General features: G+C 38.3%; 1 protein-coding gene across 1 annotated transcript in view; it reads left to right on the forward strand.

The window, feature by feature from the left end:
- Positions 1-516: 516 nt before the first annotated feature.
- Positions 517-24,988, forward strand: part of LOC110449863 (sushi, von Willebrand factor type A, EGF and pentraxin domain-containing protein 1-like) — a gene marked incomplete at its 5' end in the record, with an annotated part of 42,832 nt that continues 18,360 nt past the window's right edge. The window contains 2 exons of the mRNA XM_021496999.1: positions 517-654; positions 23,339-23,536. Of these exons, the coding sequence (XP_021352674.1) occupies positions 517-654; positions 23,339-23,536 (336 nt within the window). The remainder of the gene's footprint in view (positions 655-23,338; positions 23,537-24,988) is intronic.

The following is a 24,988-nucleotide window of genomic DNA, read 5'->3' on the forward strand; positions in this document are numbered from 1 at the left end:
CGGATGACGTCAACGAAATTGACAAAAGAATGCATGTACAACGCCATCTAATAGACCACTGATCTGATATCTGTTGATAATCGATTCCGATTTATTTCAGTCTATGGTTAAAGTTGACGTGCTGTAGAAAGTCCCAGAGAGGCATTTTAAGTCAGCATAGATCTAAGCGTACAAAATTGATAAAACCTTAGATGTTAGCGCTCATTTTAGATTTTGTTCGTTTTGATATCACGCCACCACTTATCCGATTGTGCCACTATCCAGCCAAAACTAATATTACTGTCCCATCGCATATCCATCGGGTTATCCTATTATTCAGGAAATATTATAAATGACACTTTGAAGATAATAAAAGGACGCTGATAGTAAGGATTCACAGAAGACACATGGGATTAGTTAAATTATACAAAATTGTCTTGTTTATGATTTTATAATGTAAATTAACTTTTTTGCTGTTTTAGTCACGTGCTTTTCTCTCTACTTTTGTTGACGCTTTCGTCTTTTTTTCTTTACCAGCGACCGAGGACTGTCCCCGACGGGTCGACAAACAAAACGGGCGCACGTGTAAGAAGAAGTGCCAAAACGGGACTTGTGTGAGTCCCAGAAAGGACTGTCTCTGTGATGGGGCGTGTGGCAAAAGCTGTATCCTCAGAAGTAAGTCCTTTAACAGTTGTCTCCCCTCCATCCTTTAACAGTTGTCTCCCCTCCATCCTTAAACAGTTACCTCCCCTCCATGAGGCTTCCACGCTACCGTGAATGCCAAAGGAGAGCAGGTTAATGCATGTACCTAATCATTCCAAGAAGATATTATAGAAAATGAATTAATTAATTTAATTAGTCTACATTAAGTTCGTATAAATGGAAACATCGTACATATTTGTTGGATAAAAAGCAATGCCACATAAACGAGTTTATCAGACGTGGCACGTCCGTTGTCGGAGTTTAGAACAATTTTGTATTTTACATATGTTTAACAGTTACCTCCCCAGCATGAAGCTCCCTCTTCCCATGTTACCATGCAAGCCAAATGAAAGCAGTTTAATGCATTAATTCAATCATTGTAAGAATATAGTTGTCTCCAGTTGTCTGGTATCAGAAAATATGTTAAGTAATATACAGAACTCTAGTATTGAAACTGGTTACAGATCTGATCATTCTATACCTACTATTACAATAAAATTTAATGAATTTAAGAGAGGAAGAGGACTTTGGAAATTCAATAATTCTTTATTACATGATGAGGATTATCTCAAAACTATAAATAAATTATTTTTTTAAATTAAAAAGCAGTATGCCCTATTAATATATAACCCACATTTTATTAATAATATATCAGATGAGGATATCCAGTTCCAAATCAACGACCAACTTTTCTTAGAGACCTTACTATTTGAAATACGCGGTAAAACTATTTCATATGCATCATATAAAAAAAAATGCAGAACATACAGGAAAATACTCTTATAGAATCTATTAACAGTTTAGAAAATATGGATAATGTCAATCTGGATCAAGTAGGTGAAAAAAAGAAGGAATTGGAAAAAATCAGACAAATTAAAATGAGGGGTAGCATTATAAGGTCCAAGGCAAAATGGGTGGAAGAGGGAGAGAAGCCAACAAACTATTTTTTTAATCTTGAAAATAGACATTTTACCTCAAAAATTATCCCGATGATAGAAAAAGAAAATGGTGATGTTATAAGAAAACAAGAAGATATTTTAAATGAAGTTAAATTATTTTATGAACAACTGTATGCAAGTAATAGTAATATCGAAGAAGTGGATTTAGATAAATTTCTATCCAATTGTAATGTTCCAAAATTAAACAATGTAGAATCTTTATCTTTAGAAGGTAATATAACTTTTACTGAAGCGTCACATACTTTAAAACACATGAAAAATAATAAAAGCCCCGGGTCAGATGGATTTACAGTAGAATTTTTTAAGTGTTTTTGGAAACAACTAGGTAAATTTGTTTTAAGATCTATTAATTATGCATATATAAATGGAAACTTATCTATAACTCAAAAACAAGGAATTATTACATGTATACCAAAAGGTGATAAACCAAGGCAATTTCTTAAAAATTGGAGACCTATTTGTCTTTTGAATATTGTTTACAAAATTGCATCTGGCGCAATAGCTTCTAGATTAAAAACTATTTTAGATAAATTAATTAACACTGACCAGACAGGATTTATTGCAGGCAGATTTTTAGGGGAAAATACACGATTAATTTACGATATAATGCAGTATACAGAGGACAATGATATAGATGGGATGCTTTTGATTGTTGATTTTGAAAAGGCATTTGATTCTGTTAGTTGGGAGTTTATTGAAAATGTATTTAAATATTTTAATTTTGGTGAGGATATTAGAAGTTGGATAAAAACACTACATAAAAATTCTATGTCTGCAATTAATCAAGGTGGTAATCTCTCATCTTTTTTTGAAATTAAGAGGGGTTGCCGTCAAGGTGATCCGATAGCTCCATACATTTTTATTTTGTGTTCAGAAATACTTGCAATAAGACTTAGAAATAATAATTATATTAGGGGTATAAATATAGACAACTCTCCACTACTTCTCTCACAATATGCAGATGATACCTCTCTCATTTTAGATGGAACGAAACAATCATTAAAAGAATCAATAAAAGAGCTTAATTTATTTGCAAAAATTTCTGGTCTTAAAATAAATAAAAGTAAAACACAAGTTATATGGATAGGCAGTAAAAAGTACAGTGATGAGATATATTATCCTGAATGGAACCTGCAATGGGGAAGTCAAAAATTTATGGTATTAGGTATAGAATTTCATGTAGATTTACATCAAATCCCTAAATTAAACTATGATAAAAGACTAGTGAAACTTAAGTCAATAATTAAGAATTGGAGTAGACGAATATTAACACCAATAGGAAGAATACAAATAATTAAATCTTTATTAATATCTCAATTTAATCATCTATTTATCTCCTTACCAAATCCAGATGAAAATTTTATTAAAAAATTAAATTCAGAATTTTTTAATTTCTTATGGAAGAGTAAAGTGGATAAAACAAAACGGGAAATAATCATCAAAAGCTATCAGGAAGGGGGTCTTAAAATGATACACATCAAGTCTTTTATTGAAGCCTTGAAACTTACTTGGATACGTAGGTTGCTTACATCAGGGGGTAAATGGCAAGTGTTATTTAAAAAATATGTTAATAAGGACATTTTATTTAATTGTGGTTCATAATACTTATCGATTATTCAAGGCAATTGTAAAAACCTTTTTTTGGAAAGATGTGTTCCAATCATGGAGAAAATAGCTGATAAAGAAGATTGTATAAGAAAGATGAAAAGTAGATTGAAAATGCCTATTTGGTATAACAAATATTTTACAGTAGGAGCTTATTTTATAAGCAATGGTTTGAAAAGGGTGTTTTAATTATAAATGACTTATTAAAAGATAATAACTCTGGTATTTTCTATAGTTTTATAGAATTTTCACAAAAATTTGATGTTAAAACTAACTTTCTCACATATCAAGGTATTATTAATACTATAAAAAAAACTACATGTCCAATGATGATACTTTAAATACTTTGATTAGTTATCCATACATACCCTTAAATTCAGAAATATTTATGAGGCATAAAAAAGGAACTGAAGATTTTTATAATTTGTTGTGCCAAAATAGTACCATATCCACTGGGAAAAACAAATGGAATTAATTGTTTGAATTTGATGATGACACATGGATTTTGATATATATGCTTCCTTTTACAGTAACTAGAAATTCAAAATTACAATGGCTTCAATACAGAATAAATCTACACATTTTAACAACAAACTCTTAACTAGTTAAAGCAGCTCTTACCGATAGTGCTCTTTGTTTTCAATGTAAGACTGAAATAGAGACAATAATTCACACACTATGGGAATGTGAGAAAGTACAAGACTTTTTACAAAATTTTGAATTCCTTCTTGATGCATTGTTAATCCCATTTAGTTTTAACAAGGAAACCTTCATTTTCGGTTTATTAAATCAAAATAGTATCAGTAGTAGGGTAGATAATACCATAATTTTACTTATAAAACAATATATTTATAAATCGAGATGTTTACAAATGTCATTGTCAGTAGCTGCACTTAAGAACGTTATCAAGGACACATATTTTACTCAGAGATATATTGCTGTTAATAAAAGTGAATGATTTTTATTGAAATTCAATACTGAGTGGAAAAAATGGGAAAGTCTAATTAATATTGCTTAAACCCTGTCTTTGCCAAAATATGAACTTACACTATCGAGTTTTCTTATATAAACATGCACTTCTAAATACTTATATGTAAAACTCCTTGAACCGACCAACACATCTATATAGCTTCTTTATTTCTCAATCTCCATCCCCCCCCCCCCCCCCCCCCCCTCGGTTTTTTTTTCGTTTTTTCTTTCTTCTTTTTTTTCTCTCTCTCTTAGTCTTACTTTCCCTTCTATACCTCTAGGACCTGCTCAAACCTCTTTTCTATCACTTCTAAACAATGCTTTTATATAACGGACACAATTTAGATGGAATTTAATTATACATAAACATATTTAATTATTAATTATACCTGGAAATATGCAGTTTTATTATAAATGAATATTTAATGAATGAATTGTAATGTGTGAGAGGAATAATGTTTATGTATGATATATTTGCATAAGTCAAGATTTAGTTCATATAAATGTTAACATCGGGTGTATAATTATGTTGAATAAAATGCTATGCCACACAAACGAGTTTATAAGACGTGGCACGTCCGTTGTAATGTTGTCCGAGTTTAGATCAATTTTGGTATTGCAATTTCCATATATCTATATATAGTACATGTTCTAAAGGGGAGTGCACTATAGTTGCTAAGGTGTGATATATCGTACATGGTCTAAAGGGGAGTGCACTATAGTTGCTAAAGTGTGAAACATGGTCCACGGTCTAAAGGGGTGTGCCCTATAGTTGCTAATGTGTGAGATATGGTACATGGTCTAAAGGGGAGTGCACTATAGTTGCTAATGTGTGAGATATGGTACATGGTCTGAAAGGGGAGTGCACTATAGATTTTAAGGTGTGAAACATGGTACACGGTCTAAAGGGGAGTGCACTATAGTTGCTAAGGTGTGATATATCGTACATGGTCTAAAGGGGAGTGCACTATAGTTGCTAAGGTGTGATATATCGTACATGGTCTAAAGGGGAGTGCACTATAGTTGCTAAGGTGTGATATATCGTACATGGTCTAAAGGGGAGTGCACTATAGTTGCTAAGGTGTGATATATCGTACATGGTCTAAAGGGGAGTGCACTATAGTTGCTAAGGTGTGATATATCGTACATGGTCTAAAGGGGAGTGCACTATAGTTGCTAAAGTGTGAAACATGGTCCACGGTCTAAAGGGGTGTGCACTATAGTTGCTAATGTGTGAGAAATGGTACATGGTCTGAAAGGGGAGTGCACTATAGTTGCTAATGTGTGAGATATGGTACATGGTCTGAAAGGGAGTGCACTATAGTTTTTAAGGTGTGAAACATGGTACACGGTCTAAAGGGGAGTGCACTATAGTTTCTAAGGTGTGAAACATGGTACATGGTCTAAAGGGGAGTGCACTATAGTTGCTTATGTGTGATATATGGTACATGGCCTAAAGGGGAGTGCATTATAGTTGCAAAGGTTTGAGACATAGTACACGGTCAAAAGGGGAGTGCATTATAGTTGCTAAGGTGTGAGACATGGTACATGGTCTAAAGGGAAGTGCACTATATTAGCCAAGATTGAAGGCATGGTGCATTGTCCGAACGCCAGTGGCTTATTTTAGTGACTATGACAATATGGTGCTAAAGTACATGGCCTGATGTGGAATACACTATACGTTTAATCATATCGACGTGTTTGGCATATCAGCTACCAAATGTTATTTCTGTTCTTACTCTGGTTTGATCATTTAGTAATCAGTTTTCATTCAAATGCTGAAGGACTTGTTCAGGCCAGAAGCTCTATGATAATTATCTCTGCTATGTTGTCTCTATGGACACTGTCTATGCAACAGCTAACCCGACTATTTAGACATTGATACCTTCTCGATGGAGATCTGTGCCTGTATTGTATTGCTGAGGTATATATAGTACATGCACCTGAGCCACCAGACACAGTTCATTGAATTTAGACAGCATTAAACAATAATTTTACCCTACACCATCTAATGGTGGGCGGTTTAAATCGTTTTTTGTTGGTGGTCGGGCGTCTGTTCGTTAATCAGTTCGTTCGTCTGTAAACGTCTTGTCACAAAAAGTACCGAAGGGATTGCGATGAAACTTGTATGTATGATTGAATCCCCTTTGTTCGCGATTGAGCATGTTTCTGTTTGAGACGGATTGGAAAAATAAAAGGCCGTTAGCCAGCCATCTCTGCATATCAAGTTTGTTACCGCTATATCTCAGAAACTACTGCAGGGATCATGACAAAAATGGTATAGAAGATCCGTTAAGTCTCTGTTCCGAAATCAGTCCATTCGCAAAACACAAAATGGCCGTCAAGTCTTTTGGATATTGTATTGTTATCGCGTGTAAAATTTCTTGACGCTCGGTAAGCTGATAACATTGGTATACACGTTCTGTCTGCTCCAAATCTAGCATAAAATAGGCCCACGAAGATCATACTGCTTGTCTTACATAATCCCCTTGATGGAAGAGAAGAAAAAAAACGTACATACCAGCAACATCGCAGAATATTTCTATTGTCAGCACTAAGGTCCCTCTGGGAGAACTTGTTACTTTAGAAAAGGTACGTACAATTTTCTTAACTTTGCAGCAAAACTGGCGCAAAACATGAAGATGTTCTTGATTTTACTGATATAATTTAATTGTGAAGCCATGTTATAGTAGCCGCGTGTAATATTTTACTTATTCGGCGTCGCAGACAACCAAACCTGTTACTGTTACTTACGTAGTCCATACTTTCTGTCTATAACCTCTTTGAAACATTTTAATGGGCGGAAATAGTCAGAACGAACTCCATATGGTCTCCTTGAAATATTCCAGAACCGGGTCTGGTGCATACTTCTATTAATGTTTTCTGTTATATCTGAGCATGTCCATATACGTGTGTTAAGATTTATTTATATTACTGCTCTGATTAAAATGTGGACAACAACCAGTCCAAACTTTTTTCCACAACAAAACTTTCAACGCTGGCAAGGGTCACGTAATCTTACGAAATGTAAAATGTAAAATTGCCCAGCTGAAGTCTTTTTTTCCTCGTATGATTTAATTAAGGTGTCTCTAAACATCGTCATCAGTGCCCATTTACATGACGTACTTCCAGAAAAAGTACAGCGGACTCAATTATGTATATATATATATATAATATATATATATATATTTGATCAGAAAAACATTCAAAGTCCGTGTGATGGTTGAATATAAAAAAAAAAAATACAAAGAGTTTCTTAGTATCTCCCAAACACATTGACACGTGATTACCTCACTTGATATTTTCAATGCTTTAATAGTTGAAAATATGTGTATGGTTGATAAGCAATGCTTCTTTTCATTTTTTATCGTTGTTATTGTTCCAAACATTGCCATACACCAACAAAAATGGAAATTATAAAAATTGACGAAAACTCCACACTTTTTGGTACTTTTTCCAAAAAAAGTCCCCAAACTATCGGAATGCTTAGATTTTCATTAAACCAACTCTGCATAGTTGCATACTATTATGTGAAAGTTTCAACGAATTTTGCTGGTTAATTTTGTTTATAATTTCAAACGACATTATCTAGAGTCTCGTAAGGACTAGAACCACGATACTTTGATATAATATGTAAAATACATGTGCACATCTTTTTCTTAAACCTTGGATAATAAATTAAATTTTCTATCATATAACCATACCATATATACGCTTGTTGGGCATGAAGAATAGAACAAAAGCACGTACCATGTTTAGTTCCGTGAGTTGGCCCTGACCCCGAGTACTTATTCCCAGGTTATTACATGGGACCTGTTCGTTTATAAATGTAACAATTTTGAGTATAAGTCCTGGCGGACCTGCAAATGTTTATGCAGGCCTTGCACGGCTTTGTCAAGGCTCGCCTGAAAACAACATCAGATTACTGGGTCTGACCTTATTTAATAAACGAACAACTGTGGTCCGACCAGTTTGACCGTTTAAACGAAAACGGCCCTGGTAACGAATTATGTTCCAGCCCTTTAACCAGATACATATGGATCTCATCCGGATTTGCTTCTTGGGACCAGAGAGACGGAGCCTAAAAGCTGGAAAATTGCAATATAAATTTTAATGTAATATTTTGCCACGATTGTTCATAATAGACTTTTGTTTATAGAAAAGATGATTGTCGACTTATCATCCTTTATACTACAGAAGCCAGTCCATGTCATTAAAGATGTAGTTATTTACACAGGTTAACCTATGACACGTGGTGATTACCTATTTCAATATTTGATGGAATCCCCCGAAATTGTCCTACACTTAACATCAAATTCTAATAAGTGTAAAATGCAGGTTATGGTTATTTTTCTTGAATGATTTCCCCTGTGTATCAGTTTTGTTTTCATTGTTTCCCTTTATATTTTGACACCTTACTAATGTCATGGTAACGTGTTTGTTCCGTTTGCCGTCACTACTTACTGGCGATGATGCTGATCTGTGACGTGTTAGCATGCCCTGACACTTTCAATAGCCCCCATGTTTTGTCACTCTTGTTGATCGCTCTCCTGTGTCTTGTTCGGTCGCGAGCTGGAAGTAAGTAGATCGGCTCGTGATCGGATTTGTCATTCTTACTTTCTGAGAGGCTTATATGTATTCAGAGACAAATATGCACTTCCTTTTTTGTTTGCACAAAAGATTGACTGCGCCAATAAGTTACCATGGAAACAGATAGTCTGGTAACTTGAGGCCTTTAAAGTTTGAGTTATTTATCTTAAAAGTACAAGATATTTCCAAGTTTCTTCATCGACAATCGATTGTTTGTTTTAAATCTATGTCTTAACTCGGTAAATAAAAAGAAAATAAATGCACATAGCATGGTTTGCTACACGGCGGCACATATGAGATCAGTGTGTCATTATGTGTAAATCGACCTTTCTGTTTGTCGAAGACAGACAAACTCCTCATGGAATCTTTTTTTCGATGATCGATTCTAGAAACCAGGAAAACAAGACGGTAAATATCCTCGATAATTACAGACTCTGTGCAACAACAACGCGGTCAATCTACTCAATATCTGCAGAAGAAAAAACTAATATGACGGTAAATGTCCTCCTACATCTGCACGTCCTGGTACCAACCGAATGGCAAATATCACCAATGTCTACAGGTCCTGGTACCAACAGAATGGCAAATATCACCAATGTCTTCACGTCCTGGTACCAACAGATTGGCAAATACCACCAATGTCTACAGGTCCTGGTACCATCAGAATGGCAAATATCGTCAATGTCTACAAGTCATTGTACCAACAGAATGGCCGATATCACCAATGTCTACATGTCCTGGGACCAACAGAATGGCAAATATTACCAATGTCTACAGATCAAGGAAACCACAGAGCAGTAAATATACCAAATATCAGCAAATCATGGTACCAACAGTACGATAGGTTTCTCTAAATTTACTGATAACGAAACAAAAAGAACGATCGATAACCCCCATATTTATTGATCCAGAAACGAAAAAAACGATATATTACCCCAATATAAAAACAATATATTAACATGACTAAAAACAAACAAATATTTGCAGGTGTAGACACATATTGGAACGATAGATAAACCCTATATTTTTTATCCAGAAACCAATAGAACGATATATAACCCCAATATTATCAGGTTTAGGAACCAACAGAACGATAGATAACCCCATATGTACAGGTCTATAGAAACCCACAGAACGATAAGAAAAAACAATATTTACAGGTCAAGAAACCCTCAGACCGATAGATAACCCCAATAAGTCAGGTCTAGAAACCAACAAAACGATAGTTAACCGTAATAGGTCAGGTCTAGAAACCAACAGAATCATAGATAACCCCAATATGTACAGGTCTAGAAACCAACAGAATCATAGATAACACCAATATGTACAGGTCTAGAAACCAACAGAACGATATATAACCCCTATATGTACAGGTCTAGAAACCAACAGAATCATAGATAACCCCTATATGTACAGGTCTAGAAACCGACAAAACAATAGCTAACACAATGTTTTACATGTCTAGCAACCGACAGAACGATATATACCCCTATATGTACAGGTCTAGAAACCAACAGAACGATAGATAACCCTAATATGTACTGGTCTAGAAACCAACAGAACGATAGATAACCCCAATATGACAGGTCTAGAAACCAACAGAACGATAGATAACCCCAATATGACAGGTCTAGAAACCAACAGAACGATAGATAACCCCAATATGACAGGTCTAGAAACCAACAGAACGATAGATAACCCCAATATGACAGGTCTAGAAACCAACAGAACGATAGATAACCCCAATATGACAGGTCTAGAAACCAACAGAACGATAGATAACCCCAATATGACAGGTCTAGAAACCAACAGAACGATAGATAACCCCAATATGACAGGTCTAGAAACCAACAGAACGATAGATAACCCCAATATGACAGGTCTAGAAACCAACAGAACGATAGATAACCCCAATATGACAGGTCTAGAAACCAACAGAACGATAGATAACCCCAATATGACAGGTCTAGAAACCAACAGAACGATAGATAACCCCAATATGACAGGTCTAGAAACCAACAGAACGATAGATAACCCCAATATGACAGGTCTAGAAACCAACAGAACGATAGATAACCCCAATATGACAGGTCTAGAAACCAACAGAACGATAGATAACCCCAATATGACAGGTCTAGAAACCAACAGAACGATAGATAACCCCAATATGACAGGTCTAGAAACCAACAGAACGATAGATAACCCCAATATGACAGGTCTAGAAACCAACAGAACGATAGATAACCCCAATATGACAGGTCTAGAAACCAACAGAACGATAGATAACCCCAATATGACAGGTCTAGAAACCAACAGAACGATAGATAACCCCAATATGACAGGTCTAGAAACCAACAGAACGATAGATAACCCCAATATGACAGGTCTAGAAACCAACAGAACGATAGATAACCCCAATATGACAGGTCTAGAAACCAACAGAACGATAGATAACCCCAATATGACAGGTCTAGAAACCAACAGAACGATAGATAACCCCAATATGACAGGTCTAGAAACCAACAGAACGATAGATAACCCCAATATGACAGGTCTAGAAACCAACAGAACGATAGATAACCCCAATATGACAGGTCTAGAAACCAACAGAACGATAGATAACCCCAATATGACAGGTCTAGAAACCAACAGAACGATAGATAACCCTAATATGTACTGGTCTAGACTCCAACAGAACGATAGATAACCCTAATATGTACAAGTCTAGAAACCAACAGAACGATAGATAACCCCAATATGACAGGTCTAGAAACCAACAGAATAATAGCTAACCCCAATATGACAGGTCTAGAAACCAACAGAACGATAGATAACCCAAATATGACAGGTCTAGAAACCAACAGAACGATATATAACCCCAATATGACAGGTCTAGAAACCAACAGAACAATAGCTAACCCCAATATGACAGGTCTAGAAACCGACAGAACGATATATAATCCCTATATGTACAGGTCTAGAAACCAACAGAACGATAGATAACCCCAATATGACAGGTCTAGAAACCAACAGAACGATAGATAACCCCAATATGACAGGTCTAGAAACCAACTGAATCATAGATAACCCCAATATGTACAGGTCTAGAAACCAACAGAACGATAGATAACCCCAATATGACAGGTCTAGAAACCAACTGAATCATAGATAACCCCAATATGACAGGTCTAGATACCAACTGAATCATAGATAACCCCAATATGACAGGTCTAGAAACCAACTGAATCATAGATAACCCCAATATGTACAGGTCTAGAAACCAACAGAACCATAGATAACCCCAATATGACAGGTCTAGAAACCAACTGAATTATAGATAACCCCAATATGACAGGTCTAGAAACCAAAAGAACGATAGATAACCCCAATATTACAGGTCTAGAAACCAACAGAATCATAGATAACCCCAATATGACAGGGCTAGAAACCAACTGAATCATAGATACCCCCAATATGACAGGTCTAGAAACCAACTGAATCATAGATACCCCCAATATGACAGGTCTAGAAACCAACTGAATCATAGATAACCCCAATATGTACTGGTCTAGAAACCAACAGAACAATAGCTAACACAAGGTTTTACATGTCTAGCAACCGACAGAACGATAGTTAACCCCAATATGTACAGGTCTAGTAACCAACAGAACGATAGATAACCCATTTTTATAATAATCATTATTGTCAAAAATGTTTACATATATAGAACCCTTAAAGAGTTATGGAATAACCGTAGTATTATACCGCAACTAGTAATTGAATAACCGTGGTATTATACCATACCTAGTAATGGGATTACCGTAGTATTATATCGCACCTAGTAAGGGGATTACTGTAGTATTATACCGCACCTAGTAATGGGATTACTGTAGTATTATACCGTACATAGTTTTGGAATAAACGTAGATTGATACCGCACCTAGTAATGGAATGATCGTAGTATCATACCGCACCTTGCTATGGAATAATCGTAGTATTATACTGCACCTAGTTATGAAATAACTATAGTATTATACCGTACCTAGCAATGGAATAACCGTAGTATTATACCGTACCTAGTAATGGGATTACTGTAGTATTATACCATGCCTAGTTATGGAATAATCGTAATATCATACCGCACCTAGTTATGAAATAACCGTAGTATTATACCGTACCTACTAATGGAATAACCGTAGTATTATACTGTACCTAGTAATGGAATGATCGTAGTATTATACACCTAGTTATGAAATAACCGTTGGATTGTATCGTACCTTGTAATGAAATAACCGTAGTATTATACCGTACCTGGTAATGAGATGACTGTAGTATTATACCGCACCTGGTAATGAAATAACCGTAGTATTATACCGCACCTAGTTATGGAGTAACCGTAGTATTATACCGTACCTAGTAATGGAATAACCGTAGTATTATACCGTACCTAGTAATGGAATAACAGTAGTATTATGCCGTACCTAGTAATGGAATTACTGTAGTAGTATACCGCACCTAGTAATGGAATAATCTTAGTATCATACTGCACCTAGTTATGAAATAACCGTAGCATTATACCGTACATAGTAATGGGATTGCTGTAGTATTATACCATGCCTAGTTATGGAATAACCGTAGCATCATACTGCATCTAGTTATGAAATAACCGTAGTATTATACCGTACCTAGTAATGGGATTACTGTAGTAGTATACCGTACCTAGTAATGGAATAACCGTAGTATTATACCGCACCTAGTAATGGAATAACCGTAGTATTATACCGTACCTAGTAATGGAATGATCGTAGTATTATACCGCACCTAGTAATGGAATAACCGTAGTATTATACCTTACCTAGTAATGGGATTACTGTGGTATTATACCATGCCTAGTTATGGAATAACCGTAGTATTATACAGTACATAGTAATGGGATTACTGTAGTATTATACCGTACCTAGTTATGGAATAACCGTAGTATTATACCGTACCTAGTAATGGAATAACAGTAGTATTATGCCGTACCTAGTAATGGGATTACTGTAGTATTATACCGTACCTAGTAATGAAATAACCGTAGTATTATACCGTACCTAGTAATAGAATAACCGTAGTATTATACCGTACCTAGTAATGGAATAATCGTAGTATTATACCGTACATAGTAATGGGATTACTGTAGTATCATACCGCACCTAGTTATGGAATAATTGGTATAACCGTAGCATTGTACTGTTACTAGTAATGGGATTACTGTAGTATTATAGCGTGTCTGGTAAAGGGATTACCGTAGGAGGCATACCCTCTATACCATCTTATTCAAACCTTATATAGAACTGGGTGTTTTATTCGACATTGATACATTAAGTGATGTTGCTAACTCAGTTACCTCTGCCTTTTCTGTCGACACGGTTTCTATGGGAGTCCGTAATCTCGTTACGTGCTTCGAAAAGTTGTTGCTGTAATTTCATGATTTCAACATGGCGGACGGGCCATGGGTGTTAACATGTATGAAGGCAATGGAGTGAGCAGCCGGCTTGCCAATGGAGGTTTTAATTTTACTTCACTGTATGTATAAATCACATGTTTAAATTGATTACGTTCTATATAGAAGGCAGCGTTGTGCGCATAGTCCAGACTTAACAAGTCGCCATAGCAACCCGACGATAAAAAAAATGTTCAAAAGAACTTCATATGTAGCGTCTCCGGTGCAAAGACTCGTTATAGTGAAGCTCACTTAGAGGTCAGACTTGGTTCTAGAAATGTGTTTCTGTTTGTTCTACAATCCCGAGACTATACGTCCATGTCTGCTGCGTACACTTATATGACATCTGCTTTGTTCCTGTTCATAAAAGTGAAGCTAAATATTTTCCGCATGTTTAACTTCTTCACTATAGTTGGATTTCAATGAAACCCGGTCAGCTTAATATTAGAATTGGTGCCCTTTTAAGAGAGTTATGTCCCTTTTCATACATTATGAAGCCATACCACTTAGTGCCAGGACTCCAAACTGGCTGCGAGGAAGCACCTTCGGGAGTAGGAGTCCGGTGTAAACTGGCTGCGAGGAAGCACCTTCGGGAGTACGAGCCGGTGTAAACTGGCTGCGAGGAAGCACATTCGGGAGTAGGAGTCCGGTGTAAACTGGCTGCGAGGATGCACCTTCGGGAGTAGGAGTCCGGTGGAAACTGGCTGCGAGGAAGCACCTTCGGGAGTACGAGCCGGTGTAAACTGGCTGCGAGGAAGCACATTCGGGAGTAGGAGTCCGGTGTAAACTGGCTGCGGGGAAGCACCTTCGGGAGTACGAGTCCGGTGTAAACGGGCTGCGAGGAAGCACCTTCGGGAGAACGAGTCCGGTGTAAACTGGCTGCGAGGAAGCACCTTGGGGAGTACGAGTCCGGTGTAAACTGGCTGCGAGGAAGCACCTTGGGGAGTACGAGTCCGGTGTAAACTGGCTGCGAGGATGCACCTTCGGGAGTACGAGCCCGGTGTAAACTGGCTGCGAGGAAGCACCTTCGGGAGGACGAGTCCGGTGGAAACTGGCTGCGAGGAAGCACCTTCGGGAGTACGAGCCGGTGTAAACTGGCTGCGAGGAAGCACATTCGGGAGTAGGAGTCCGGTGTAAACTGGCTGCGAGGATGCACCTTCGGGAGTAGGAGTCCGGTGTAAACTGGCTGCGAGGAAGCACCTTCGGGAGTAGGAGTCCGGTGTACCCTTCGTAGACCGAACTCACCACAGTGTGGTCCACATTTCGCTATATGGAATCCAAGTGATCTGTAGGAAGGACTAACATTCTGTCTGATATCGTGGATAGGAATACCTTACTTATCAACTGTGTCACAATAGCTCACGAGTGGTGGCCATCTCCTTGCAAAATCTACTCAGTTTATAGAAAATCTAATAGCCGACTAATTGTCAATTGAAAGTGGTAGGTGGTTCAATATACCACGTGAAAATAGATTATGTAGTTTATGTAATCTAAGAGAAATTGGCGACGAATTTCATTATCTGTTTACATGTACGCATCAACCAATTCTCAATAGTAGGCGAAAGCATATGTCCATTATTATTATGAAAGACCAAACACATTTAAATTTCATACATTATTCAATCATGTAAGACAACATGAATTGACATCATTGGCTAAATTTATTACCGATATCAATGACATAATTATTTAACAATACTAATGCCCATCCTGTTCCACCATGTATTATTGTCATCCATTTGTATATATGTATTCTCTACACTGTATTGTTTATGAAAACAATTGATAGATAGATGACCTTTTTTCCTACCTGTTGCCTTGGGAATTGATGGCATTCGATATTCTCTAGGTGTAAGCTGACATTTTATCTTCATTTGGAACACCTCGCCCCGATTACAGTTCCTTCCCAATCGGAACTTCTCGGCCGATACGGTCATCTACGTTGGAAGGAACTGGAATCGGGGCGAGGTGTTCCGAATGGTTCCTTCCGACGTAGATGACCGAATTGGCCGAGAAGTTCCGAGTGATTTTATCTTGTCAGTTGTAAATTGACGACCTGGACGTTAGTGGTGGCAGGTGTAAGCTTGGGGATAGGACGGGAGATCCGACTGGAAGTCTCAGAGCCTACTTATTATACCGTCTGGGACAAAGGCAACGCGAATAACCCTCCTTCGGGCGCATGGCTGATTAACGTTTTTAATGTCAAAACAGCTTCTATCGGTACATATGACGCAATATTTTATTGTTTTATAAACATCGCGACTTGTAACCGCTTTGTTGGTCTACAACTGAAGTATAAGTTATGAAAAAAATGCTTAAAATAGTAAACCAAATTGCTTATTCTGGTGAAGTCTTCTTGCTAAAGTTGCCCCTTTTCCCGATAGTCACCAAAGATTAAAAAACCCATCAATATTGTTACAATGTGTAAAAAGATAAAGGACAAAAAAAAATACCCAGAAAATTAGAGACAAATTTCTCTTACATGCTTTTATTGTAAAATTATGAAGCGTGTCGTAAAATTGATATTATGGTAAATACTGATGGCCGCAATATTCTATATCCTCTACAACATTTCCCCCCGAAATGAAGATCTTGCGAAACGCAACTTTTAGAACTTGCTCCCGACATCACTAAAACTCTTGACAGCTCATAGCAAACACATGCCTTGGTTATGGATTTTTCTAAAGCGTATGATAACGTTAGACACTCTCATCTCATAAACAAACTCAGACATTATTGCATAGAAAAAACAAATACTTGGATATCTAATAGTGTCAAATCGGGCCATGTACCAGTCATATCTGGCCATGTACCAGTCATATCTGGAGTTCCCCATGGATCTGTATGGAGTCCACATTAAGACTGTATCAATGACACGCCAGTCAGTTTGAACTCCATTGTCTGACTGTTTACGGACGACAATATCTGAAGACTCCCTCTTACGTCTGAGAATGATGCAAGGGCCCTGAAGTCTGACCAAGAACAGATAGCCATTGGAATGGAAAGTAGTTAGCAGCTTTTAGCCTGGAAAGTGCTACATGTTGTACATATGTACACTCCCTATAATCAAGATAAAACCGTCACCGTTTCCGTTAACATCATTCATGGCCAATTTCTACAACGGGTTTGTTTTGTGAAATAACGTAGGAATAATCCTCAGATCAGATTAATAAGTCAAATTCCTCTAGGCTTTCCCGGAATAAAATCTAAAAAGTTGCTTGACAACGGTCAAAGAGCAGACGATGTACCCGGTCTTGAACAAATATGAGCCGTTTTGGGACCCACATAATGTACTTTATAATTAACTCATTTTTTTCTAAAAACAAATAGCATTAAAGAAAGCTGAGTAGTCTATAGATGTAGGTTGCTCCCCAACCACTTTAATAATATCGGTTACTTTTCATTTCTATTTAAAAGTTTCAAATGGAAATGATAATTAATAATTTGCACAATACACTTGTAACCTGTAACCGGCTTCCTCAGACTTGGGGTGAAGGCGATTGCACTCTACGGTAGACGTAGAGCCTTGCAATACGGGCACACGTATTCTCCCTCTAGTCAGTTCCTGGTTACAATTAATGAAGTGTTCTAAAGCAGGGTTTCCTTGTTCATCTCAAGATTGCCATGATCCAATCCCGTGAAGGTTGTCAGAAGATCGGCGAGACTATCGGAAATAATGGTCACAACTGTCGCTGAGTCGACAACCAACAAAACAGATGATAGTGCCATATAAAATAGACGCCAGTTTGGCAACGGTATTTGACGTTTAATACAGTGTTCTTCGCTTAATTACAGTGTTTCGTCCGAAATTCTATATGTTTACCTAGTTAGTTTAAATCACAAAATATTTCCATAAAAACAAATAATTAAAAGAGTCTGTATTGTGTGATTTCGATACATCTTCGGCCATCCATAAGGGAGGTAATTGCAGAAGATGCTGACGACCTAGGAACAATGTCAGGAAGAGCGGGTTTAAATGTCGATTTGTTCAGCCAATCACATCAATCAAGCGGACAGGTAATCAATACCTGTTGTAGATTTCGCTGTTTTACGTGATGGATGAGCCAGGTTAGGCTCAAGGTGCCAGCACACATAGCTAATTAAGCTCCCGGTCTGTGTGGAAACAGGTGTCGTACAGAGCATTACAGGCAATTCAATATCCATGTACTACAACTCGCAAACTAAACATGTCACTAGCCTTCCTATTTTGTGAGCTAAATCGCGATGTTAATCGTATTTGATGTGTGACAGTTCAGCACGAAGGAGCCGTTATCTGCGAGTACCTGTTCATTTAATAGTTATACGGCCTCACCGCAGTGGGATGTAATCCGAGTGCTTGCTATTTATCATGGACCATTTCACGACAGCTGAATATGACGAAAGTGGATTAATTACAAATTAGCGAATAGTTTACCATGTGGGGGGAGGGGCAGCGGTGGCCACGTGGTTAAGGCGTCTAACGTTCTGCTACCACTAGCCCTCCACCGCTGGGTCGAGGGTTCGAGACCTACGTGGGGCAGTCGCCAGGTACTGGCCGTCGGTCGGTGGTTTTTCTCCGGGAACTCCGGCTTTCCTCCACCACCAAAACCTGGCACGTCCTTAAATGACAATAGCTGTTTATAGGACGTAAAACACAAACAAAAAATGTGAGGAAATTATACAAAATTAAATTACAATACCATCACATTTCAGAAATGTGCAGATTTTACGAGGCTTATTTTGTGTACAGTAGAATAAGGTACGTGTGTTCACCTAATACTAAGTTAATAGTGTTTTCCAAAACTTTTGTATGGTAACGTTAACAACACAGGTCTCCCTCCAATCTATGCCGTATCGGTAGGCGGTCGTTCACCAGCTAAACTCTCTAGCAACCAGATTTCGGTGGGAATATAACTCACTTCTCTCGAGGTATAGACGTATATGCAATTTTCGTTATAACTTCTCCTCAAGTGTCATCAATATTCGTTCGTACTTTATTTTCATATAAATGCAGCAATAAAGTGTAGCTTTATATAAACTTGACAGTGGCGGATCCAGAGACCTATCTGGGGGGGTTTCCAAATTTCCAGGGGGGGTTTCCATGTGGGGGAAAATTGAGGAAAATAGTGAAAATACATGATTTTTAAAGAAAAATCAGGGTGGGGGGGTTTCCTGAAGCCCTAAAAACCCCTCTGGATCCGCCACTGCTTGAGCAAATAAAGAAATGGATACATATGATTATTATAAATATGTATGTGTCTGGTTCTCCAGTCCTATCATAGCGACGCATGACAACATGGTGTCTTTTGAAGACTTCGGCGTTGTGATTGGCTGTGACGTCAGACGGGTATACTTCAACGTCACAGCAGTGCACGTGCCTCTGTTGTTGCTGGTCTAAGTGCCTCTCCTGATGTGACACTGGCACAACGGTGGTTTAATTCCCACCCATGGCGTGACAAGCTTTAGGCTGGTTTATTTACAGGTGTCTGCTGGCATTACCTATGATATGGAGAGCGGTCGTGAATATTCTATATCTTAAAAGGTATCTGAAAACCAGACATAAAATCCATTTTGTGTTCAGGAGGAAGACTTATTCTGTAAACCTTAACTCTATTTACCACTGTCATTCGAAATCTTACTTGACTCATCTTTTAAACACTCCTTTTTATCGGGGTTCAACGTCCTCTTAACAGACATGGTAATGCATGTGATGTACAATTCTAAGAGGCCCTCATTTGTGGTCAGGATAGGTAACAACCCAAGCTATTACGATATATTGGTATCCCATCGTCATTCTGTGATAGAAAAAAAAAAATTACGTCGAGTATTCCTATTAAACCGATTGGATGCTACTGAAGAGATTCTCAGAAGGGTAGATTGGTATAATGGTTTCTCGCATTCCACGCGGATGTGTGTGGTTCGATTCCTTGTTTGACCGCGTGAGACGGAGAATATTAAAACATTACTAACGTGTTATGCAGTGAAGACATACATCGAACGTGCATTTCTATCTATTATGGAAACGGTTAATATCATCCCCATGGAAGACCCTCCTTTCCCGCGAAGGAACGTTGATGTTTTTTCTGTTACTGTCGACCCTATCTTACATGTAATTTGTAAATGCAATGTTAAAGTCACGGTTATGCAAAATTAACGCTATAGCACACAATTGTTATGACTTTGGATTTTCCAATCTTTCATAGAGATTTATCGAATGTTTCCTTCGAAATAAGATTAATATCAGTCGTCCTTTTGATAGGGGTCTCGTTACCAGTTGTACCCAGTTTAGGAGGCCTCGATTGTTACCACTAGTCCTTTTGCTATAGAAGGTCTCGTTACCAGTAGTTCTTTTGATAGATGATCTCGTTACCAGTAGTTCTTTTGATAGATGATCTCGTTACCAGTAGTTCTTTTGATAGATGATCTCGTTACCAGTAGGTCTTTGAAAGGCGGTNTCGTTACTAGTAGTTTTTGTTATATAGGAGGTATCGTTACCAGTCGTTTGTCTCATTACCAGTAGGAAACAACTCAAAGAGCAGGCTATGAACGTTTTAATATCCACAAGCGACCTAAAGCAAGCCATGGACAATTTTGACAACTGACACGCTTGCCAGCCTGTAATCGTGATCGATTCTTTGAGACTAAAAACCGTTCACGTCTTGATCATCTTTCAACGACTAAAGGCCATAGTGCCGCGTTTACTGTAAGATTATATTACCATTTTTTCTGTTCCGTGATACAATATATGTTTCTGATCCGTTGGTCTAGATTTCGATGCTTGAATGGGTCTTTTCTTGTTGTTCTGTAATGTTGTCTCTTTGATCCATGTAATGTTGCCTTATCGTACCCTGTAATGTTGTTTCGTCGCTCAATGTAATTTCCCGTCGCTCCATATAATTTTGTCTATTAGTTCTTAATAAAAACAAATCCTCGCTCCATTTAATGTTGTCCCGTTGCTCCATATACGGCTACCACGTAATTTTGTCGCTTATTTCTATGTTATTTTGTCTCGTCACTTCACGTTATGTTGTCACATGGCTTCACGTCATATTTCCTCGTCGCTCAAAGAAATGTTGTCCCGTCCCTCCACATAATGTTTTCTCGTCCCTTAATATAATGTTGTCTCGTCCATCGATGCAATATGGCCTCGTCGCTCCATGCAATGTTGCCTCGTCGCTCCATGTAATGCTGCCTTGTTGCTCTATGGCTGGTTATGTTTCTGTAGTCCTGCTGTCCTGTGATTTCAGGTATTGACGGTTTTTCTATCTGTTTTTTGTTGTACCCTGTTTAACATCCTTTGTGTTGCATATGTGTCGTCATGTGTATCGTCATGCGTCAACGATCTCCCACCAGACCTTAGTAGGCAGCATAGATAACCGTTAACGTGGTGACAGTTGAAAATGCGGTGTCGATAACAAAACGTCCCAATTCGCGTTGATTCGTAGAACAAGCTGAAATAGAACCTGCAGTTTTGAATTGTAGATATTAACAACACAGGCAATTTTACTTGAGAATGTCGTAGGAGTGAAAGTCGCCAACATTCTGTAAAACAGATTTGGAACTTCGTAATTCCCGAAAGGTCACTCTCTAAAGGTCATATTGACAAGATTGGGTAAGGGATACACATTCCGATTGCCAGGGTATGAATGGTTTTAATTGATTATTTTTCATTGTCTCCCAGAAAAAAAGAACGAATCACTTCTTTTGATGGGATCGCAAGGAGCTTTTGTTCTCAGACCAATGGAATGATACGTCAATCTCAATGTGGCATCTGCGTACGTACATGCCTTGTTATCTTGAGTAAGTGACGGTATCAAACACGGTCTCCCTCTAGTGAGAGACAGTATCAAACACTGTTACCCTCTAGTGAGTGACAGTATACAACATTGTCACCCTCTAGAGACTGACGGTATCCAAAACTGTTACCCTTTAGCGAGAGACGGTATCCAACACTGTTACCCTGTAGTGAGTGATGGTATCCAACACTGTTACCCTCTAGTGAGTGACAGTATCCAACATTGTCAACCTCTAGAGAGTGATGTTATCCAACACTGTTATCCTCTATTGAGTGATGGTATCCAACACTGTTACCCTCGAGTGAGTGACGGTATCCAACATTGTCACCCTCTAGAGAGTGACGTTATCCAACCCTGTTACCCTCTAGTGAGAGACGGTATGGGATACCGACAAAACTGTTACCCTTTAGCGAGAGACAGTATCAAACACTGTTAACCTCTAGTGAGTGACAGTATACAACATTGTCACCCTCTAGAGACTGACGGTATCCAAAACTGTTACCCTTTAGCGAGAGACAGTATCAAACACTGTTAACCTCTAGTGAGTGACAGTATCCAACATTTTCATCCTCTAAAGAGTGACGTTATCCAACACTGTTACCCTCTAGTGAGAGACGGTATTGGATACCGACAAAACTGTTACCCTTTAGCGAGAGACGGTATCCAACACTGTTACCCTCTAGTGAGTGGCANTGTTGACTGGTCACATGTTAGGTAATCGAACGCACCTATAATTACAAGCACCCCGATGATCAAGCGTTTTTGGTACTGGATTGTTGACGGTCGTCTGTCGGTAGACCTAAACATCACATTCGACATAGAACTTTTTGGTTTTTCATTGTTAAGTAACAAAACAGTTGTTTCATGCCTTATCAGTCAACAGTCAAAACTATTTTCCCGAGGAGTTGGGACCCTCCAGATGAACTGTTTCCCGAGGCTGTCACCCTCTAGTGAGAGACGGTATCCAACATCGTCACCCTCTAGAGAGTGACGTTATCCAACACTGTTACCCTCTAGTGAGAGACGGAATCCAATATTGTTACCCTCAAGTGAGAGACGGTATCCAACACTGTTACCCTCTAGTGAGAGACGGTATTGGATACCGTCCAAAATTGTTACTCAGGAGTGAGTGACGGTATCCAACACTGTTACCCTTTAGTAAGTGACATTATACAACACTGTTACCCACTAGTGTATGTCAGTATCCACCGGTACCCTTGCATGCATATCTGTTTTACATGATCTAATTTTGACATTGATTTTGTTTTTTGTAGATATGAAATGCAGGACCCTCCAGAAACGGATCCCACACGGGTCTGTGCACGTGGTCCCATACAACATGTTCGGGGCAATGGCGCGCTACTCGTGTGATGACGGCTACGAGATCAGCGGTGTTGCCAGGCGCGTTTGTCAGGGCGACGGGGAATGGAGCAACGAGGAACCGGAATGTATCATCAGCTCTGAGGTAACAGGTAGGTCAAAGTCACGATGACAGAGATTGGAGCAACGGCGATCCAGAGTTTACTGTTACCTACGGCAACTCGTAGGTCAAGGTCGCGAAGACAGGAAGTGATGAAGAAAAGTTAATGTATTGTCAGAAGTGAGAGCAAACTTATTTTCAATTGGACTTGAAAAGAAGCAAAAAGTAACTTTAATATGGAGTGTATTTAAAAGAAGCATCATCGAAAACCGTTACCGTCTTTGGTCGCACATAGGTCAAAGTCATTGTCCGTCATATCTCAAGTCACAAATAGGTCAAGTTTAATATCCGTAATATCTTGTCATAAGTTGGCCAAGTGTATTGTCCGTCATCTCTCAGGTCACAAATGCGTCAAGTTTATTGTCCGTCATCTCTCAGGTCACAAGTAGGTCAATGCTATTGTATTGTCCGTCATATCTCTCAGGTCACTAGTAGGTCAATGCTATTGTCCGTCATATCATTCAGTTCACTAGTAGATCAAGGTTATTGTCTGTCATCTCTCAGTTCACTAGTAGGTCAAAGTTATTCTCCGTTATATATCAGGTCACAAGTAGGTCAATGCTATTGTCCGTCATATATCTCAGTTCACTATTAGGTCAAGGTTATTGTCTGTCATCTCTCAGTCCATTAGTAGGCCAATGCTGTTGTCCGTCATATCTCTCAGGTCACAAGTAGGTCAATGCTATTGTCCGTCATATCTCTCAGGTCACAAGTAGGTCAATGGTTTTGTCCGTCATATCTCTCAGTTCACTAGTAGGTCAAGGTTATTGTCTGTCAGCTCTCAGTTCACTAGTAGGTCAATGCTGTTGTCCGTCATATCCCTCAGGTCACAAGTAGGTCAATGCTATTGTCCGTCATATCTCTCAGGTCACAAGTAGGTCAATGCTGTTGTCCGTCATATCTCTCAGGTCACAAGTAGGTCAATGCTGTTGTCCGTCATATCTCTCAGGTCACAAGTAGGTCAAGGCTATTGTCTGTCATATCTCTTAGCTAACTAGTAGGTCAAGGTTATTGTCTGTCATCTCTCTCAGTTCACTAGTAGGTCAAGGTTATTATGAAAGGGATTAAGTAACAAGAATTGAAACGAACCGTCGTCCCTAAGATGGTTTTTGTGCAAGGGACTGAAAAAAATTAACCGGGAGATCAACTATTGTCACAAGCACATCAATGCACGCTAATGCCGTCAACGTCAAAAAGTCAAAGTTATTTGAGGTTCGGGAAGTTAAATTGCTGAATACAAATTGTTGCGAGACAAAAGTCACAAGAGAGTGAGAATATTTTACACCAACATCTCAGGCTTGACTGCTGGAGGTCAAACAACAAACAATAATTCATAAAGAAACAATGCTTATGTTATACCACATGGTATCAGCATTTGCTCCAATTATATAAGATCTTGATTTTGTGAATTTAATGAAAAAACATATTTTGACGTTTTTTATTG

Source organism: Mizuhopecten yessoensis, unplaced genomic scaffold, assembly GCF_002113885.1.
Source record: "Mizuhopecten yessoensis strain PY_sf001 unplaced genomic scaffold, ASM211388v2 scaffold4835, whole genome shotgun sequence".
Lineage (NCBI taxonomy): Eukaryota > Metazoa > Mollusca > Bivalvia > Pectinida > Pectinidae > Mizuhopecten > Mizuhopecten yessoensis.